This window comes from Cetorhinus maximus, chromosome 11 (assembly GCF_964194155.1).
Source record: "Cetorhinus maximus chromosome 11, sCetMax3.hap1.1, whole genome shotgun sequence".
In the NCBI taxonomy this organism is placed as follows: domain Eukaryota; kingdom Metazoa; phylum Chordata; class Chondrichthyes; order Lamniformes; family Cetorhinidae; genus Cetorhinus; species Cetorhinus maximus.
In genome coordinates, this window is record NC_135889.1 from 20,452,237 (window position 1) to 20,472,812 (window position 20,576).

The following is a 20,576-nucleotide window of genomic DNA, read 5'->3' on the forward strand; positions in this document are numbered from 1 at the left end:
ACTCCTGAATTCAAGGTGCTCCTCGTACACGTAACCTTAATATTCATCAATTCCAAACCAATCAAGTAGTTACAAATATTATCCCAAGAGCCCCCAGTTGTTATGACACAGCAGTTGGTAAAGGCTGAGTTGTTTAAACCCCAGAGGGAAACTTCAACTACTGTCATAACCTACATTTTCAATTGGTATGTCTGAGATGCAGTTCTGAATTCAGGAATAAAACCACCAAGCCTCAAGAGGTTTTTTCATAAAACTAAATTAAACATTTATTAATTTAACAACAAATTAAACACATACACATGTCTATAAATTACTACCATAATAACTTGCAAACCAATCCCCAAATTAATCACTCCCAGGTAAATCTTCACCAAGGCAACAATGACCCATAGACTTTAAGCAGACACCAGGCAAAGCGCATTTGACCGTACAAATTCAAAATGAGGTTCCTTTGCAAATACCGTTGTAGGCTTACAGGCTGGTTAGATCTTAAATGTCTCTGCCTGGTACACACAAACTCCTTTCTGTTTATACCTAGCTTCCCCATTGAATGTAAATTTTCCATTGTATTACTAGGTTTTTAAAATTTTACCTCTCCTAACAATAATTTTCTCATTCCACCAATTTTATTAGTAATATAAACACATTGCTTGGCATCTCCCAGCTAGGTGCAAGATTTTACCCATTATTTTGAATGGTTTATTCAACAAATGCAAATTTTCACTTTACCTTTTACTCTATTCTACTGAATTTTTCAGCCGGCTTGCGGGGGTGGGCCTGACACGCCGGAGTTGGCTACTTGCCCGCTGATATTTAAACGGCCTATTAAGGCCATTTAGGAAGTAATTAGGGTCATTGATGACGCTGCCCATCCAACTTTAAGGCTGGTGGCAGGCGGAAAGGCCAAGTAGCCTTCACGTTTTTTAGGAAACCTTATCCACGAGCGTTTATGAATTAAATGTTAAAAATTTCTGAAATATAAAAACATGTCCCATCTCAAGTGACACAGTCACATGAGGGGACATGTTTAATAAAATTTTCAAACCATTTATTTATTTATTTCAAAAGCGCTTCAATCTCCCTGAGGCAGCTCCGTCTTACGCTGGACGGGCCTTAATTGGCCCACCCACTCCGTGACTGCCCCCACCCGCTCCCGCTGAGCCCTCCTGCTGACTGAAAAATTCAGGCCCTTATGTTTATCTAATTAACATCTCAAACTACTATACATCAAAGCACCAAGACTAACTGCCTTTAATCCAATTAAGACACACACAGACCTACACCCAGACGCACACAGGGACACAGGCCCTACCACAATTCTAATTTAACAATAATTTCCAATAACACCATAGACATTAATATCTCTTCATGACACAATACACCCCTGGCTCATGCCCCACACTCTGCCGCCCAGCACACCCCCACCCCCTGTAAATTTGAGGTCACCTAAAACTCTGCTACCCGTGGCTTAATTTCCACCAAATCTTGTTGACCTTTATGCTCACTAACCGACATTGACTCCTGGTTAAGGAATGCCTTGATTTTAAAATTCTCAAGCTTATTTTCAAATCCACCCATGGCCTAGACCCTCCCTATCTCTGTAACCTCCTTCAGCCCCACAACCCTCTGAGATATTTGCACTCCTCTAATTCTGGCCTTTTGAGCATCCCCGATTTTAATCATTGCACCATTGGTGGCTGTGCTGTCGGTTGCCTAGGCCCTGACTCTGGAATACCCTCCCTACACTGCTTCATCTCTCTATCTCACTTCTCTCCTTTAGGACTCTCCTTAGAATCTACCTGTTTGACAAAGCTTTTGGACATCTGACCGAATATCTCTTTATGTGGTTCGGTGTCATACTTTGTTTTCTATCATTCCTGTGAAGCATCTTGGGACATTTCATCACAGAAAGATGCTATATGAATACAACCTTTTGTTGTTGTTCCTGTCACCCCTGACTCTTGCTCATTCTCTTATCTCTTCGTTGCTTCCATTCCCTTCATTTCATTTCTTCAACCTCGTTGCACCACTTTCATCTTCTGTATATCACTTTCCAATGTCAGGCTCACATATTTCTCTTTCCCTCAGTTTTGGATTGCTCAGTGTGTGTGACCCTGGCATAAAGCCCTGGGTCTTTCCTCTATCTGTCTCTCTCTCATCTCCTTTCTCTGTCACACTCTCTCTCCTCAGTCTGCCTCATTCTCTCTCCTCAGCCTGCCTCTCTCTCCTCAGTCTGCCTCTGTCTCTCCTCAGTCTGCCTCTCTCTCTCCCTCTTTCCTCTGCCTGCCTCTCTCTCTGTCTCCCCTGTCTGCTCTCTCTCTCCCCTCCGCCTCTCTCTTTCTCTGTCCTGTCTGCCTCTCTCTCTCTCTACTCTGTCTGCCTCTGTCTCTCTCTCCCTCATCAATCTGCCTCCCCCTTTCTCTCTCTCTCTCTCTCTTTCTGCCTCTCTCCTCAGTCTGCCTCTATCTGTCCTCACTCTGCCTCTCTCTCTCTCCTCACTCTGCCTCTCTCTCCTCTGTGCCTCTTTCTATCTCTGACTCTCTCTTATCACCCCAGTTACCCTCTCTCACTTCCCTCTATCTGCTTCTCTGTATCCTACCTCTTTCTCTCCCCCTCTCTATCCTCTGCCCCCCCCCTCTCTCCTGTGTCTGCCTCTCTCTGTCTCCTCACTCTGCCTCTCTCTGTCTCCTCACTCTGCCTCTCTCTGTCTCCTCACTCTGCCTCTCTTTCTCCTCAGTCTGCCTCTCTCTCTTCCCTCTGTCAACCTCTCTATCTGCTCTGTCTTCCTCTCTCTCTCTCCTCTGGCCGCCTCCCTCTCTTTCCTTCTCTGCTTCTCTGTCCTCACCCTGCCTCTCTCTCTCTCTGTCTGCCTCTCTCTTTCTGTTTCCTCTGCCTGCTGCTCTCTCTCCCCTGTCTGCCTCTATCTCTCCTCAGTCTGCCTCTCTCTCTCTCCACACTCTGCCTCTCTCTCTCCTTCCTCATTCTGCCTCTCTCTCTCTCTCTGTGACTCTCTCTTATTACCCCAGTTACCCTCTCTCACTTCCCTGTGTCTGCGTCTCTGTATCCTACCTCTTTCTCTCCCCCTCTCTATCCTCTGCCCCCCTCTCTCCTGTGTTTCCCTCTCTCTGTCTCCTCACTCTGCCTCTCTCTCTCCTCAGTCTGCCTCCCTCTCTCTCCTCAGTCTGCCTCTCACTCTCTCCTCTTTCTGGCTATCTCTCTCCTCAGCCTGCCTCTATCTCTCCTCAGTCTGCTTCTCTCTCTCTCTCCTCAGTCTGCCTCTCTCTCTCTCTCTGTCTGCCTCTCTCTCTCCTCAGTCAGCCTCTCTCTCTCCTTAGTCTGCCCCCTCTCTCTCTCTCTCCTCTGTTTGGCTCTCTCTCCTCAGTCTGCCCCTCTCTATCTCCTCTGTCTGCATCTCCGTCTCTCTCCTCTGGCTGCCTCTCTCCCTCTCTCTCTATCTCTCTCTCTCTCTCTCTCCACCCCTCTTTCTGCCTCTCTCTCTCCCGTCTGTCAACCTCTCTATCTGCTCTGTCTTCCTCTCTCTCTCTCCTCTGGCTGCGTCCCTCTCTCTCATTCTCTGCCTCTCTCTCCTCACCCTGCCTCTCTCTCTCTCTGTCTGCCTCTCTCTTTCTGAATCCTCTGCCTGCTGCTCTCTCTCACCTGTCTGGTTCTCTCTCTCTCACCTCACTCTTCCTCTCTCTGTACTCAGTCTGCCTCTCTCTCTCTCTCTCCCTGTCTGCCTCTCTCTTTCTCTATCCACAGTCTGCCCCTCTCTCTCCTCAGTCTGCCTCTCTCTCTCTCCTCAGTCTGCCTCTCTCCCTCTCTCTCCCCAGTCTGCCACTCTCTCTCTCCTCTTTCTGCCCCTCACTCTCCTCAGTTGCCTCTATCTCTCTTCAGTCTTCCTCTCTCTCTCCTTACTCTGCCTCTCTCTCTCTCTCTGACTCTCTCTTATCTCCCCAGTTACCCTCTCTGTCTGCCTCTCTGTATCCTACCTCTTTCTCTACCCCTCTCTATCCTCTGCCCCCCTCTGTCTCCTGTGTCTGCCCCTCTCTGTCTCCTCACTCTGCCTCTCTCTGTCTGCTCATTCTGCCTCTCTCTCTCCTCAGTCTGCCTCTCTCTCTCTCTCCTCAGTCTGCCTCTCTCTCTCTCTCCTCAGTCTGCCTCTCTCTCTCTCTCTGTGTGTCTGACTCTCTCTCCTCTGTCTGCCTCTCTCTCCTCTGCCTGCTTTTCTCTCTCTCCTCTGTCTGTTTCTCTCCCTCGTCATTCAGCCTCTCTCTCCTCAGTCTGCCTCTCCTCTGTCTGCCTCTCTCTCTCTGTCTCTCCTCAGTCTGCCCCTCTCTCCTCTGTATGCCTCTGCCCCTCTCTCTCTCTCTCTCTCTCCTCAGTCTGTCCCCTCTCTCTCTCTTCTACATTTGCCTCTCTCTCCTCAGTCTGCCCCTCTCTCTCTCTCCTCAGTCTGCCCCCCCCCCTCTCCTCTGTTTGCCTCTCTCTCCTCAGTATACCTCTCTCTCTCCTCTGAGCCCCTCTCTCTCTCCCTCCATTTCTGCCTCTCTCTCTCCTCAGTCTGCCTCTCTCTCTCTCTCCTCAATCTGCCTCTCTCCCTCTTTCTCCTCAGTCTGCCTCTCTCTCCTCTTTCTGCCCTCTCCTCAGTCTGCCTCTATCTCTCTTCAGTCTGCCTCTCTCTCTCTCCTCAGTCTGCCTCTCTCTCTCTCTCCTCAGTCTGCCTCTCTCTCTCTCGCTCCTCTTTCTGCCCCTCACTCTCCTCAGTCTGCCACCATCTCTCTTCAGTCTGCCTCTCCCTCTCACCTCACTCTTCCTCTCTCTCTACTCACTCTGCCTCTCTCTCTCTCTCCCCCGTCTGCCTCTCTCTCTCTCTCTCCTCAGTCTGCCTCTCTTTCACCTCTTTCAGCCTTTCTCTCTCTCCTCCATCTACCTCTGTCTCTCTCCTCTGTCAGCCTCTCTCTCTCTCCCTCCATTTCTGCCTCTCTCTCTCTTTCCTCAGTCTGCCTCTCTCTCTCTCCTCAGTCTGCCTCTCTCTGTCTCCTCAGTCTCCCTCTCCCTCTCTCTCCTCTGTCAGCCTCTCTCTCTTTCTCCCCCCATTTCTGTGTCTCTCTCTCTTTCCTCTCTGCCTCTCTCTCTCCTCAGTCTGCCTCTCTCTCTCTCTCTCTCCTCAGTCTGCCTCTCTCCCTCTCTCTCCTCAGTCAGCCTCTCTCTCTCTCTCTCACTCCTCTTTCTGCCCCTCACTCTCCTCAGTCTGCCTCTATCTCTCTTCAGTCTCCCTCTCTCTCTCTCCTCACTCTGCCTCTCTCTCTCTTTCTGACTCTCTCTTATCTCCCCAGTTACCCTCTCTGTCTGCCTCTCTGTATCCTACATCTTTCTCTACCCCTCTCTATCCTCTGCCCCCTTCCGTCTCCTGTGTCTGCCCCTCTCTGTCTCCTCACTCTGCCCCTCTCTGTCTCCTCATTCTGCCTCTCTCTGTCTGCTCACTCTGCCTCTCTCCTCAGTCTGCCCCCCCCTCTCTCTCTCCTCTGTCCCCCCTCTCTCTCTCCTCTGTTTTCCTCTCTCTCCTCAGTCTGCCTCTCTCTCTCTCCTCAGTCTGCCTCTCTCTCTCTGTGTCTGACTCTCTCCTCAGTCTGCCTCTCTCTCTCTCTCCTCTGCTTGCTATTCTCTCTCTCCTCTGTCTGTTTCTCTCTCCCTCCTCATTCAGCCTCTCTCTCCTCAGTCTGCCTCTCCTCTATCTGCCTCTCTCTCTCTCTTTCTCTCCCCTCAGTCTGCCTCTGTCTCTCTCCTCAGTCTGCCTCTCTCTCACCTCTTTCAGTCTTTCTCTCTCCTCAGTCTACCCCTGTCTCTCTCCTCTGTCAGCCTCTCTCTCTCTCCCTCCATTTCTGCCTCTCTCTCTCTCTCCTCAGTCTGCCTCTCTCTCTCCTCAGCCTGCCTCTCTCTCTCTCCCCCCTGTCTGTCTTTTTCTCTCTGCTCTGTCTGCCTCTCTCTCTCTCTGTCCTGAATGTGCCTCTCCCTCTCTGTCCTCAATCTGCCCCTCTCTCCTCTGTCTGCCTCTCTCTCTCACTCTCTCTCTCCTCAGTCTCTTCCTATCTTCTTTCTGCCTCTCTCACCTCTCTCTCTCTCCTCTGCCTGCTTCTCTCTCTCTCTCCTCTGTTTGCTTCTCTCCCTCCTCATTCAGCCTCATTCTCCTCAGTCTGCCCCTCTCTCCTCAGTCTGCCTCCCTCTCTCTCTCCTCTGTCTGCCTCTCTCTCCCTCTCTCTCTCTCGCTCTCTCTCCTCAGCCTGCCCAATCTCTCGCTCTCTCTCCTCAGCCTGCCCAATCTCTCTCTCTCTCTCCTCTGCCTGCCTCTCTCTCTCTCCTCAGTCTGCATCTCTCTCTCTCTCCTCAGTCTGCCTCACTCTCCCTCCTCTGTCTGCGCCTCTCTCCTCAGGCTACCTCTCTCTCTCTCTGTCCCCCCTCAGTCTGCTTCTCTCTCTCTCTCCTCAATCTTCCTCTCTCTCTGCCCCTCTTCCTCTCCTCTGCCTGCCTCTCCCTCTCTCTCTCTCTCCTCTTTCTGTCTCTCTCTCCTCAGCCTGCCTCTCTCTCTCTCCTCAGTCAGTCTCTCTCTCTCCTCAGCCTGCCTCCCTCTCTCTGTCTGCCTCTCTCTCCTCTATCTCTCTCCTCTGTCTGCATCTCTCTCTCCTCTGTCTTCCTCTCTCTCCCTCTCCCATGTCTGCATATCTCCCTCTCTCCTCAGTGCCTCTCCCTTGCCCCTCGGTCTGCCTCTCTTACTCTCTCTGCCTGCCTCCCTCTCTCCTCTCTCTGTCTCTCTGTCCTCAGTCTGTCCCTCTCTCACTCCTTTGTCAGCCTCTCTCTCTCTCTTCTGACTGCTCCTCTTCCTGCCTCTTTCTCTCCACATTCTGCCCCTCTCTCTCTCCCTCTCCCCCTCTCCCTCCCTCCTCTGTCTGTCCCTCTCTCTCTCCACTGTCTGCCTTTCTCTCTTTCTCCTCTCTCTGCCTCTCTGTCTCTCCTCTGCCTGCCTCAATATCTCTTTCCTTGGCCTGCCTGTCACTCTCTTTCCTCGCTCTGCCTTTCTCTCTCTCTCCTCATTCTGCCTCTCTCTCGCTTTCTCTCTCCTCGTTCTGCCTCTCTCTCTCTCTCCTCGTTCTGTCTCTCTATCCTCTGTCTGACTCACATTTGCTTCTTGCTCTGCCTCTCTCTCACCTGTCACTGTCACACTCTCCTCTGTCCTCTGTTTCTCCCTTTCTCCTCTGTCTGCCTGTGTCGCTTCTCCACCTCTCTCTCTCTCCGTTTCCTCTGTCTGTCCCTGTCTCTTTCTCTCTCTTGGAATTTCTATCTGTCTCTCTGTCTCTTCTCTTCTCTTTTTCTCTGTTTCTCTGTCTTTCTCTTTCTGCTCTGTCTGTCCCTGTTTCTTTCTGTGCCTCACTCTCTGTCTCTACTTCACAATCTCCTTTCTTCCCTCTCTCTCTCTCTTTCTCAATCTCTCTCTCTGTCTTTCTCTCTTTCTGTCTCTCTCTCTCTGTCTCTCTGTCCTTCTGTATGTGTGTGTGTGATTGTCTGTCTCTCTCTTGCTCTCTCTCTGTCTCAGTCTCCCTGCACTCTCACTCTGCTCCGCCCTTTTTCTGGTTTGTCCGGTGTATACTATCTGTTTACTGACACTCTTGTTTCTCGTGCAGGCGTCTGATGAAGATGACTGGACATCAGTGGGGAGTCGTAGCAGTGTCCGGGTTAGTGCCATGTTATTTCCTGTTGCAATGTTTTTTGGACGCATTGGTTTGCTGTTGGGGTCCATGGCAAGTCCCTGTCTGGCTGTGTTGTGGATTTCTCGCGCCCTGTGTGAAGTTGCTGGTTTTCTGGCACAGGAGCTGGAATGGGATGATCTCAGAATAATTCCTGCCTGCCTCCCCTCAACCAGCAACACTGCAAATTATAGATTCTAATTTCACAACCATTATGTCGAGTACTAGTCAAAGGCTGATTTGGCTATTTTAGGTCTAAAGATCATTTAATTTGATGGTCTGAAACCAATGCAGTGCCATGGGAAATCACAGGAATCATTCATGACTCACACTTCTTGAAGAATGTTATTGTTTTCCCAATGTTTAAGAAACTATTTATGCCAGAGCCCAGAAATTTTCACCCAATTGGAAGATGTTTACTCTGTGTGGTTGAATACACAGTTTGTTCTGGGGACTGTGTGGTTGGATATCTGATTTTGAGAGGCAGTCTCATTTTGGGTCTGTATGGTGGGATATGCAGACTCATTTGGGGACTGTGTGTTTGAATATGCAGCCTGATTTTGGGGACTGTGTGATTGAATATGCAGTCTGATTTTGGGGACTGTGTGATTGAATATGCAGTCTGATTTTGTGAATTGTGTGGTTGGATACACTGTTTGATTTTGGGTCTGTACGGTCAGATATACAGACTCATTCGGAGACCGTGTTCAAATATGCAGTCTGATTTGGGGTCAGTGTAGTTCGATATGGAGACTGTGTGGTTGGATATCCAGCTAAAAGCAAAAATTGCGGATGCTGGAAATCCAAAACAAAAACAAAAGTACCTAGAAAAACTCAGCAGGTCTGGCAGCATCTGCGGAGAGGGACACAGTTAATGTTTCGAGTCCGAATGACCCTTCAACAGAACTAAGAATAAATAGAAGAGAGGCGAAATATAAGCTGGTTTAAGGGGGGTGGGACAAGTAGAGCTGGATAGAGGGCCAGTGATAGGTGGAGATAACCAAAAGATGTCACAGACTAAAGGACAAAGAGGTGTTGAAGGTGGTGATATTATCTAAGGAATGTGCTAATTAAGGGTTGAAAGCAGGACAAGCAAGGTACAGATAGCCCTCGTGGGATGGGGTGGGGTGAAGGAATCGAAAAAGGCTAAAAGGTAGAGATAAAACAATGGATGGAAATACATTTAAAAATAATGGAAATAGGTATGAAAAGAAAAATCTATATAAATTATTGAAAAAAAGGGGGGGATCGGAAAGGGGGTGGGGATGGAGGAGAGAGTTCATGATCTAAAATTGTTGAACTCAATATTCAGTCCGGAAGTCTGTAAAGTGCCTAGTCAGAAGATGAGGGAACAGCACCTCATCTTCCGACTAGGCACTTTACAGCCTTCCGGACTGAATATTGAGTTCAACAACTTTAGATCATGAACTCTCTCCTCCATCCCCACCCCCTTTCCGATCCCCCCCCTTTTTTTCCAATAATTTATATAGATTTTTCTTTTCATACCTATTTCCATTATTTTTAAATGTATTTCCATCCATTGTTTTATCTCTACCTTTTAGCCTTTTTCGATTCCTTCACCCCACCCCATCCCACGAGGGCTATCTGTACCTTGCTTGTCCTGCTTTCAACCCTTAATTAGCACATTCCTTAGATAATATCACCACCTTCAACACCTCTTTGTCCTTTAGTCTGTGACATCTTTTGGTTATCTCCACCTATCACTGGCCCTCTATCCAGCTCTACTTGTCCCTTAAACCAGTTTATATTTCACCTCTCTTCTATTTATTCTTAGTTCTGTTGAAGGATCATTCGGACTCAAAACGTTAACTGTGTCCCTCTCCGCAGATGCTGCCAGACCTGCTGAGTTTTTCCAGGTATTTTTGTTTTTGGTTGGATATCCAGTTTGGTTTGGGGACTGTGTGTTTGGATATGAGGTTTGATTTGAGGATGGAACCTGGGTTTCCCGTGTCCTGGTTAACATTGGCCTCGCTTTCCTAGTCTGTAGACTTCCCCAGCTGCTGAAGCCCATTGTCTTATTTTGCATATTGCAACTTGCACACTCTGGATAAACACCGTGTCACAACTTTGTGACAATCTTGAGAGCTGGAACATTGATTGATGTGAAGCTTGGTTCAAAGCAACAAGGAGTGTAAATGCAGAATGGAACCTGAATTCAGGCCTACCTGACACCAGGGCAAAATGGAGTTTCTCTAAGCTGTGCTTCAGATTCAGTCGGACCTTCACACCTGGATCAACAAATTTACTGTCTGTGCAATTTTAAGCTGCTTTTAAAATTTGAGCGTGAATACATGGAGAAAAATCCAACACAAAGACTTTTACAATTACTTTAGGGAAAAGCGTGGTCAGGAAAAATGTGGGCCACTTGAAAACTGAAATCAGTGATGTTGTAAATTATAATCAGGAAATGGGGACATGCTGAATAATTACTTTGTGCCAGTTTTTACAATAGAGGAAGAGCATGTTGGAAACCCAAAGAGAACTAATATTGAATCAGGGACAAGGATTCAACAAAATTAACATAAGCAAGATAAGAATAATGGGGAAATTATTATTAAAGAGTGATATACCCCTGGGACCGGGGGTTTGAAAAGAAATCAGCAAGAACATTGCATGTGTCCTAACTATAACCTTCAAAGTTCTCCCAATTTGGGAACTGTTCCTATGGATTGGAAAATTTTGTATGTCAATCACTATTTAAGAAAGGTGAGAGAGAGGGAAACTAGGGAATTATAGACCAGTTAGCCTAACATCTGCTGTTGGGAAATTACTTGTGTCTATATCACCTCTTGAAAATTTTCAGTTAATCAGAGAGAGCCAGCATGGATTTGTAAAGGTGGGCAAACCTGATTGAACTATTTGAAGAGGTGAGTAAAGCAGTGGACAGAGGAATACCAATGGATGCTATTTATATGGACTTCCAGAAGCATTTGATAAAGTCCCTCATAAGAGACTGATAGCTGAAGTTGAAGCTCATGGAACTGAAGGCAAAATTATTGACCTGGTTAGGAAATGGGCTCAGTGGAAGGAGACAGAGAGTAAGGATTATAGACGATACTTTTTTTGGCAGGATGTGATTAATGGTGTCCCACAAGGATCTATAACGGAACCTCAATTATTCACTGTATTCGTCAATTACTTAGATGATGGGTTAGAAACCCACATATCCAAATTTACTGATAACACAAAGATAAGCAACATTGTAAGCAGTGTAGATAGAAGCGTAAAATTGTAGTATTGATAGATTAAGTGAATGGGCAAGACTGTGGCCAGTTGCTTTCAATGAGGTCACCCACTTTGGACCTAAAAAGGCTAGAATAGGAATGGTGAATGGTGGAAAACTAGAAACAGTTGAGCTCCAGAGAGGCTTAGGGTCCAGCTATATAAATCATTAACATGTCTAAACAGGCATAGAAAAAAATAAACTCTAGAGGAATAGAATACAAGTGGCTAGAAGATATGCTTTAGCTATACAAAGCCCTGGTTAAACCACACCTTAGGAAGGATATATTGGGCTTTGGGGGGATTGCAGCATAGATTTATTTGAATGATACCTGGACTTCAGTGGTTACTTAGGATTAAATAAATTTGTTTTTATTCTTTCATGGGATGTGGGCGTCGCTGGCAAGGCCAGCATTTATTGCCCATCCCTAATTGCCCTTTAGAAAGTGGTGGTGTGCCCATTTCTTGAACTGCTACCATCCATGTGGTGTAAGTACACTCACAGTGCTGTTAGGAAGAGAGTTCCAGGATTTTGACCCAGCAACAGGAAACTTAATGACAGTATAGTTCCAAGTCAGGATGGAGAGTGGCATGGAGGGGAACTTCCAGGTGGTGGTATTCCCATATATCTGCTGCCCTTGTCATTATAGGTAGTAGAGATTATGGGTTTGCAAGGTGCTGTTGAAGGGGCCTTGGTGAATTGCTACAGTGCATCTTGTAGATGGTACATACTGCTGCCTCTGTGTGTCGGTGTTGGAGGGAGTGGATGTATAAGCTGGCAGATGTGGCGCCGAGCAAGTGGGTTGCTTTATCCTGGATGGTGTCAAGCTTCTTGAGTATTGTTGGAGCTGCATTCATCCAGGCAAGTGGAGAGTATTCCATCACACTCCCGACTTGTGCCTTGTAAATGGTGGACAGGCTTTGGGGAGTCAAGGGGGTGAGTCACTTGCCTCAGAATTCTCACTTCTGACCTGCTCTTGTAGCCACAGAATTTATATGGCTGGTTCAGATCAGTTTGTGGTGAATGGTAACCCCCAGGATGTTGACAGTGGGAGATAGTGGGTACCCCGGTGTTATATAGTGACAGACCTGTACCCACTAGTAGTGGACCCCAGTATTGCAGTGACATATTTGTGCCCACAGTATTGCATCCCAGTGTTATATAATGACAGACCTGCACCCACCAGTACTGTATCCCAGTTATATACAGTCTCAGACCTGTACCTACCAGTACCGTACCCCAGTATTGTACAGTGACAGACCTGTACCCACCAGTACTGTATCCCAGTATTATACAATCTCAGTCCTGTACCCACAAGTACCGTACCCCAGTGTTATATATACAGTGACAGACCTGTACCCACCAGAACTGTTCCCCTGTGTTATACACCTATCCAATCTAATCTTGAATGTTGACAATTTCTTCCTCAAACATGAACCCTCGGAGTGAATTCCACATCTTCAAAACTCTCTTCATGAAGACGGTTTCTCCTGCCCCCTAAATCTCTTGCATTTAATCTTGTATGTATGGTGCCTTATTCTAGCCCCATCAGAAAAGGCTTAACTACCCTTTAACTACCCTGCATATTGCCCCACTAATCTATGATGTTCTGAGTTCCAAAGAATTCCCTCATACCAGACAGGTTCCCAATGAATCTAAATTGTGTCCTCACTAAAGCTTCATTATTCTCCAGTGTGGTGCCCAATTCTGAACACAGCACTCTGTAATTAAGGTCTGATTAAGGTTTCATAAAGGATCGTCACTACCTCATGGTTTTTATGTTCTATACCTCTTGAGATAAAATCTAATGGTTCATTAGTTTTTTTTAACAGCCTGATTAACCTGTAGTGATATCTTTTATGTCCTGTGGCCTCAAATCCCATTGCTCTTCCAGAGCATCAAGCCTCCTTCTATTCAGGGTATAATTCTAGGCCTTGGAGTTTTTGGTGTTGTCCCTCAGTTCCTGATTCCACTTCCCAGTTTAAGCATTGTGCCACCAGACCCGATACATCTCATTTACAGTCCGCTCCTCTTTCTTGATGAGCTAATTTTTCTGTTCTCAACCAACAGACTGATTATAACAGTATTGGCGCATCTGGAGGGGTGAGATCATTAACCTACTTTGCCTGCTCAGAGTGTGACTCTCACTAACTGCACTATTGTTCTGTAGCTACATTTTGTTTCATTCACTCAGGATGTGGGGATCACTGGCAAGGCTGGCATTTATTGACCATCCCTAGTTGCCCTGAGAAGGAGGTGTGGGTCTCTTAATTCTTTGTAGCAGTGGGAGTGGTTTGCTCAGTCCTGTCAAAGGGCAGTTAAGAGCCAACCACCTTGTTGTGGGACCGGAGTCACACATAGGACATTAGTCAACCAGTGGGATTTTTACAACATTTTTACTGATGCCAGCTATTTATTTTCAGATTTTTTAAACTGAATTCAAATTCTCAAATTTCCACGGTGGAGTTTGAACTCATTTTCTTTGGATAATCAATCCAGGACTTTGGATTGCTAGTCGGGTAATAAAACCATGACAGTTGAACCTAGTTACTGAAGCTGGGGTCTAATTGATCCAGTGGTTGGTAGGTGGCAGCTCTATAGTTGGCTCTTTTCAAACTGCCTCCTTGTTTTGAGCTGGCAAGTATTGGCATCCTCCCCTCCCCTTCCCATTGAAATACAACCAACTGCCTGTGATCATTGGTGCTAGCCTTCTTCAACTTACTGTTTGTCTGCTAGTTGAAAACCTAGAACAAAAAGCCTGAGGCTTTTGCATGAGAGGAATTGGACTGAGAGACAGGAAGTTCTAAGGATAAGAAATTAGAGTGAGTTGTCACTGAAGTGACAAGGTGCAGCTTCACGACTGAGACTGATCTGTCCCTCTGCAGCAAGCACTCGCTTCACACAGGGCCGGCGGGGCCCTGATCAGTTCCCTGATGTACTCTTGGGTTTTTTTATCAGGATGACCAGGAGAAGGAGGGTCACAATCAGTCTCAGCTCCCCTTGGGGAGGGACAGGGCAAATTGATAAGAGTCACTGCTCCCAATTCTTGCCCATTGCTTTCCCAGAAAGTGTGTTGTACTTGCATACGTCTATGTGTGTGTGCGTGCGCGCACGTGTTGTTGCATCTGTGTGTTTGCATGGTGTGTGTGTATTTTTGAGGGTGGGTGTAAATATGTGAGTGGTGAGCAATGGGCAGAGTCACACCCATAGTTCACCAGCCTCCCAATACTCACCATCTACTCTGGCATGTGGGGAATGGTCTGTCGATTGCTGTGGCCAGCTGGTGCCTGCATAAGCCAGTGTCTTTTAGGCACAGGTGGAGAATTTGGAGGGAAAAGGACAGGTGCCTGTAAACTAGGGTGAATGCTCGAATGGCAGAGGGGGGTTTGGGACATCACATTGGGATGGGAACTTTATTGTCCTTGACATGTTGATACATGTTTGAGCCACCTGACTAAGTCTGCACGTCCTTCCTATTGTGTTTTTTTACCAAACCCATGTACTGGGGGGGCGGTGGGTGCAGTAAGAACTGCAATTGCTCAGAGATCCTGAGTTAGGAAGGGGAGGTAAAACAGTCTCGAACCACTAATCGCTGCAAAGCCATCACTTATTGCCCATCTTTGCTTTCTCTGAGAAGGTGTTAGTGGGCTGTCTTCTTGAACTGCGAGTGATTTGATACAAGTTTTCTAGGCCACTTTCAGCAGAGAGTGAAGAACCAAGCACGTTGGTGTGGGACTGGAGTCACATATAGGCCAGACCAAGCAAGGAGGGCAGCTTTCTTTCTGAAAATAATATTAATGCACCGGTCGGGTTTTTACAACAATCCACAGGCTTCATAGTCACCTTCCCTGAAACCCAATTTTTATCTCCAAATTCTTAAGAATGAAATTTAAGAATTAAAACCTCAAACTGGTGTGGTGGGAATTGAGTACATGTTCTCTGGATCACTAGTCCTGTGACATAACCACTACTTCAACCGCACTGTCTGTCAGGTGACTTTGAGAAATGCCTCCTGAACTCGAAACTTGCACCAGAGTGTGACTCCTGTTCCCTCACTGAACCTTTCGCAGGCCTGTGTAAACCAGCCCTCCCCGTCCTGGGTTAACCTGAGGTAGGGTTGGGACATTAAGCAGGTTCTTCAAGGTCCATGCTGTGCATGCTGCCTGGTTTCGTGTCGCATTTCACTGTGTGTGACTTTTTTCCTCTCCCTTTGCATGCTAATATGCGCCCCCACCCCCCAACTCACCCATTGTTCTGGAACTTTCTCTCACTTTCTTGTTGCTCTGTGTGAAACAGGTCACTGAGAAGAGCCGAAAGAAGAAGAAGAAACTGAAGGCCGTATGTAGCAAGTAGCACCTTGGCACTGGGTGCCTAGGAAGTACCCAGTGCCCCCTGTGTCGCTCTGTGCCTGCTCCAATCCGGGGGTGGGGTGGGGGGGCGAGTGCGGGGGGGTGGGGGGTAGTCCCTCAGTCCTCTCCTTCCCTGACCCTGAATCACTCTTGGTGCCAACCATCATTGAGGAACAGCACAGTTAAAAGCGCTGAATGTAATGCACTCAATCCCTCCCCTTTTAATAAACCCCTATGCTGAGATCAGCTGGGGAAGGAGGGAGAGGAACTGCTGTTCAACTCGGCTAGGGTATGTCCATGGGATGTAGAGGGGGAAATCCAGTAATCCAGTGCCGCTTCTCACTGTGTGCACATGCATAGATGTCTAGCTTAACTATGAAGACCCCATGGTGGAATTGCTCTACCTACTCCAGACACTGATCCCCCAGCCTCCCCCTGTCAGTTGCTTGGGGTCGGGTACCAGAGGGCAGCTGCCACTTGTGGATCTTAACTTCAGGCAAGAACTGAAGACAACTGCGCATGAGATGGGGAATGTGTGGGGCGGGGGCAGTTGGGAAGGGGGCACAGTGGTGGGGAGGAGGGAGCATAGCAGTGGGAGGGGGCACATTGGTGGGGGTGGGCACTGCCTATGTTAATGGTGTAATGGTTTCTCTGCATGCACTGCAGGACAGCAGCACTGAGCCTGTGTAGAAACCTTTGATCCCTTCATCCTTTTCAGAGTCCCATTCAGCAGCTGAACCCACTCACTGTATTTGAGCTTCTACAAGTGTCAGTACTGGGCTGGACAGGCCTATTCCTCATTGACTCACCTTTAGTCTTTGTTTCTTTCTGTGTTAATGAAAACCATGGGAAGTCTTTGCAAGGCAGCAAATCCCCAAGATTGAGAAAAGTAGCGAAGGCAGAGTAGGAAATAAAGAAACAACTTGCATTATTAAAGCACCTCACACATCATTAGGACATCCCAGAGTGCTGCAGAGCCAATTAAGTACTTATAGGATATGTGCCAACCAGTTTGCACATCCTGCAAACAGCAATATGACGATGACCAGATATTTTAGTGATTTTGGTTATGGAGTAATTACTGACCAGGAAATCTGAGAAAGCAGACAGGGCCTCAGTTCAACATCTCATCCATTTGTTAGCACCTCTGACAGTGCAACACTCCCTCAGGTGTGAACTTGGAGAGTGACCTGAACACACAACCTTCTGACTCAGAGATGAGAGTGCTACTCACTGAGCCACAACTAACGTAAATTAAGGAATGTGTGGTTAGGGAACAGCAAATTTGGGCTTTAGAAAGAAGATAGAGTGAGAGGAGGTGAGGAGTCTAGGAGATTAAATCTTTAGGAGACATTGTGGGTCAGGTACAGTAACATTTCTTCTAACATTATCCCATCAAACGCACCTAGGGCAAGTACAGCACGGGTTAGATACAGAGTAAAGCTCCCGCTACATTGTCCAAACCCCAACCTTGCATCATTTTTGGAGTTGGTTATCTCTCACCCCTATGAGTGGCTTTGCCTGTTGCTGCCTGTTTGGAGTGGTTTTATGCTGCAGTTACCTGGTCTGGGCATCTGGTTTGAGATGGGGAAAACTCACTTCTCTCGTTACGGATAGAGGAAATTTTAGTGTCACCCTTCTGGGCCGGACTTGAAATCCTGCCCGTCCGTCTCCATGGTGCCACAGTCCTCCACCCTCCACTACCTCCTCCACCCTCTGACTGGAAGATACCATGATCGCCACAGATACCAGGAGACTAGTGGGAATTTAGCCTGTAAATTCCTCACTAGATGAAAAGATCTATTTTGAGAGGAGCTAATAATAAATAAATCTTGTTTAAAAATAAAGAATGGCTGCGACTGAATTGTATCATGAGAACAGTTCTCAGCCTGAGCCCAGCCTGACCCCAGTGACATGAACATGTCTAAATCTGCTCACTGCAGAGATTTTACTTGTTCTGCTATTGGGAGAATTTATCTTTAAAGGGGAGGTGTGGTGAGTTCAGCCTTGGCCTTTCACCTCTGGGACCAGAAAGAAGTCTTCAAAGGTGGCAGGACAAGTTGATAAGGCTGGTAAAAATGCATACAGGCTCTTGGGTTTATAACTAGAGGCATTGAGCTCAAAGGCAAAGATGCTAAACCTTTATAAATCATTGGTTAGGTTCCAACTGGAGTCTTGTGTCTGATTCTAAAAAGCGGCGAGGGTGCAGAGAATGGAGATGTGACTTCAGTTAAGTGGAGAGACTGGAGAAGTGGGCTTGTTCTCAGAGTAGAGAAGGCTAAGGAGGGATTTAATAGAGGTGTTCAAAATCATGAAGGGTAAATTGAGTAAATAAAGAGAAACAGTTTCTACTGGCTGAAGGGATTTTTAAAATTATTTCATGAGATCTGAGTTTCTCTGACAAGGCCAGCATTTGTTGACTGTCATTAATTGCCCTTGAGAAGGTGATAGTGAACCGCCTTCTTGAACTGCTGCAATCCAGCTGACGTAGGTTGCATGACCCAGCAGTTGGTGAAGCTGAGTTATTTAAAAATCCCAGAGGGAAACTTTAAAAAACTGTCATGACCCTTTTTTTGTATGTTTGAGATGCAACTCTAAATTCAGGAATCAGACCACCAGTTCTCGAGAGATTTTTATATCAAACTACACGAGACATTTATTAATTTACACAACTTAAAAATATACACATGCTGCAAATTACTACTATCATAACTTTTAACAAACTCCCAAACTAATCTCCATTAAGGCAACAACAACCCATAGACTTTAAGCAGACACCAGGCAAAGCATTTTCACTTTACAAATTCAAAATGAAGTTCCTTTTACTTTGGTTCTTTTGCAGACACAGTGGTAGGCTTACAGGCTTTGATCTTACATTGCCTCTGCCCTGTACACACAAAACTGTTATCTGTTATACCTAGCACATCACATTGAATGTAAATTCTCATTGTATCACTAGCCCCCTTGAACTCCACCTCTTCTAACAATAAAGCCCCTTTCATAGTCAATTTTATTAGTAATATAAACATTGATTGGTCTCTGCTAGCTAGGTGCCAGATTTCACTCCCCTTCTTGAATGCTCTATTCAACAAATGCAAATGCACTCTACCTTACTTACATCTCAAAACTAGTATACATCAAAGCACCCAGACATAGGTACACCCATAGGGATGTTAGGAACGGAGTTCCAAGTTTATGACCCAGCAACCAGAGGAGACCAATTGAAGATCATTTACAAAGAACCATAGAATCATAGATTGGTTAGAACACAGAAGAAGGCCTTTCGGCCCATTGAATTCATGCCAACTTTCTGCAAGTGCAATTCAGCTAGTTCCACTTTCTGGCCATGACCCTATAACCCTGCAAATTTTTTATCTTCCAATTTCCTTTTGAAAGCCACATTGAATCTGCCTCCACCAGGCAGAGCGTTACAGATCCAACCACTCACTGTTAAAAAAGTTTTTCCTCATGCCACCTTTGGTTCTTTTGTCAATCACCTTAAAGCGGTATCCTCTGGTTCTCAACCCCTCTGCTAAAGGGGACAGTTTCTCTTAAACTACTCTGTCTAGGTCCCTTTTGAGTTTGAATACCTCTAATGGCTAAATAATTGAAAAGGAGAAATTTGCAGGGCTACGGGGAAAGAGCAGGGGGAGTGGGACACATTGGAGAGCTCTTTCAAAGAGCCTACACAGAGACGATGAGCTGAATAACTGCCTCTATGCTGTAACATTGCATGATTTGGCGTTCAAGTGTCTGCTTTGTGGGTAAGGGGTCTCAACAGATGTAAGGGCAGCCCTGTGGGAGTGAATAAGGGTCCTGAGGTGGGGAGCGTGAGTGGTGGGAGGCCTGCAGGTGTATGGGGTGGGGAAGTTTAAAGATATAGGGAGCTGGAGGGTTGACTCTTCACATCAGATGTTTTCCCTTGTGTTCTTGCTAATGCTTCAACTTTGACCTCTTGGAAAAGTGTCAGGTTGTTACAATTTTGCAAGTCTAGGAAATGGAATTAGACTGGGCCAAGGCAGGATTGGGCCAGGTGCAGTACTGAACCCAATTAATGAAGCCGGGGCCTAATTGATCTCACTGCACCATTCCGTCCTGTGCCTCGATTGATCTTTATGGACTCCTCTTCTCTTCTGACAGGCAAATGGCTTTGATGAGCTGTCCTGTGGACCTGGGCCTAGTAAACAGTCCAGTAGGGTTAGTACTGCCTGTTTGTGTGTGTGTGTGTGTGTGTGTGTGAGTCTTCACTGTCTGAATTCTGTCAGAGATTTAGTAACTGAGTGCAGTTTAAACTGTGTGAATGTTTTGCTGTGTTTCTTCCACTCGCTGGTGTCACACAGAGCTTCTGGTACAGTGATGGCAGTTTGAAATCAGCAAGGCAGTGGCTGAGGAAGGAGACAGCGGTTTGTGTGTTTTTATTCTCCCGCCATGTTCATTGTGTGGGGAACAGTCGGGTTCTTCATGTAAACTACCACCTGGTTCACACGAAAACCACATGTGTTATGGTGTTCCATTACCACCATCATCTCCAACACCTCCATCACCACGATCGCCCCCATCACTTTCTCCTGACCTCCCTCTACATTTCGCTCTCACCTTCCCTTCACGATCTGTTTCTCCATCATGTCCTTAGTCCCTCCCGCTCTCTCCATCCCTCCCACCCTCTCCATCCCTCCTCTCTCCATCCCTCCCGCTCCCCTCATCCCTCCCGCTTACCCCCATCCCTCCAGCTCCCCCTATCCCTCCCGCTCCCCCCGTCCCTCCCCATCTCTCCCACTCTCCCATCCCTCCCCATCCCTCCTGTTCTCCTTTGGTCATCCTTTCTCTCCCATCCTCCCTCCCCTCTTGTACTCTTTACCCCAATCTCCCCTACCCAATCTTCCTCCCCATCTCTCTCCTCTTTCACCCGCCCATCCATGCCACTTTGCCAAAGCCCAGGTATGACTCTCTTTTCACATTCTCCCAGGGAAGCTACTACTCTGACCTCCCTCTCTATGGAACTGGACTCGGCTCCAAGTCCCGCTCGGCATCCCAGAATGGAACTCGGGTCTGTTTCTCTGCTACATTTCTTTGCTCTGTCATGCTGTGTGCTCATGCATACCTGTGTCCATGTGTATCAGGATTTATGCCTGTATATGTATGCGTGTGTGTATACCAATGACTGTGCATGTGTGTCTGTGTTTCTCAGTGTGTGCGTATTCATGTGTCTGCTTTTACCTATGCCTCTATCTGTCGGATTTTCGT

The 20,576-nt window shown here is 47.0% G+C and overlaps 1 protein-coding gene across 24 annotated transcripts in view; it reads left to right on the top strand.

Moving 5' to 3' along the window:
* The window catches only part of LOC144686419 (uncharacterized), a 130,876-nt gene that overhangs the window by 78,418 nt on the left and 31,882 nt on the right, over positions 1 to 20,576 (top strand). For 13 of the 24 annotated variants that reach the window (XM_078551584.1, XM_078551602.1, XM_078551586.1 and 10 more), the window contains 5 exons: positions 7,677 to 7,727; positions 13,054 to 13,086; positions 15,280 to 15,321; positions 19,473 to 19,529; positions 20,299 to 20,379. In XM_078551584.1, coding sequence (XP_078407710.1) covers positions 7,677 to 7,727; positions 13,054 to 13,086; positions 15,280 to 15,321; positions 19,473 to 19,529; positions 20,299 to 20,379 — 264 coding nt within the window. The remainder of the gene's footprint in view (positions 1 to 7,676; positions 7,728 to 13,053; positions 13,087 to 15,279; positions 15,322 to 19,472; positions 19,530 to 20,298; positions 20,380 to 20,576) is intronic. The other 11 variants (XM_078551603.1, XM_078551606.1, XM_078551594.1 and 8 more) reach the window with 1 other exon arrangement.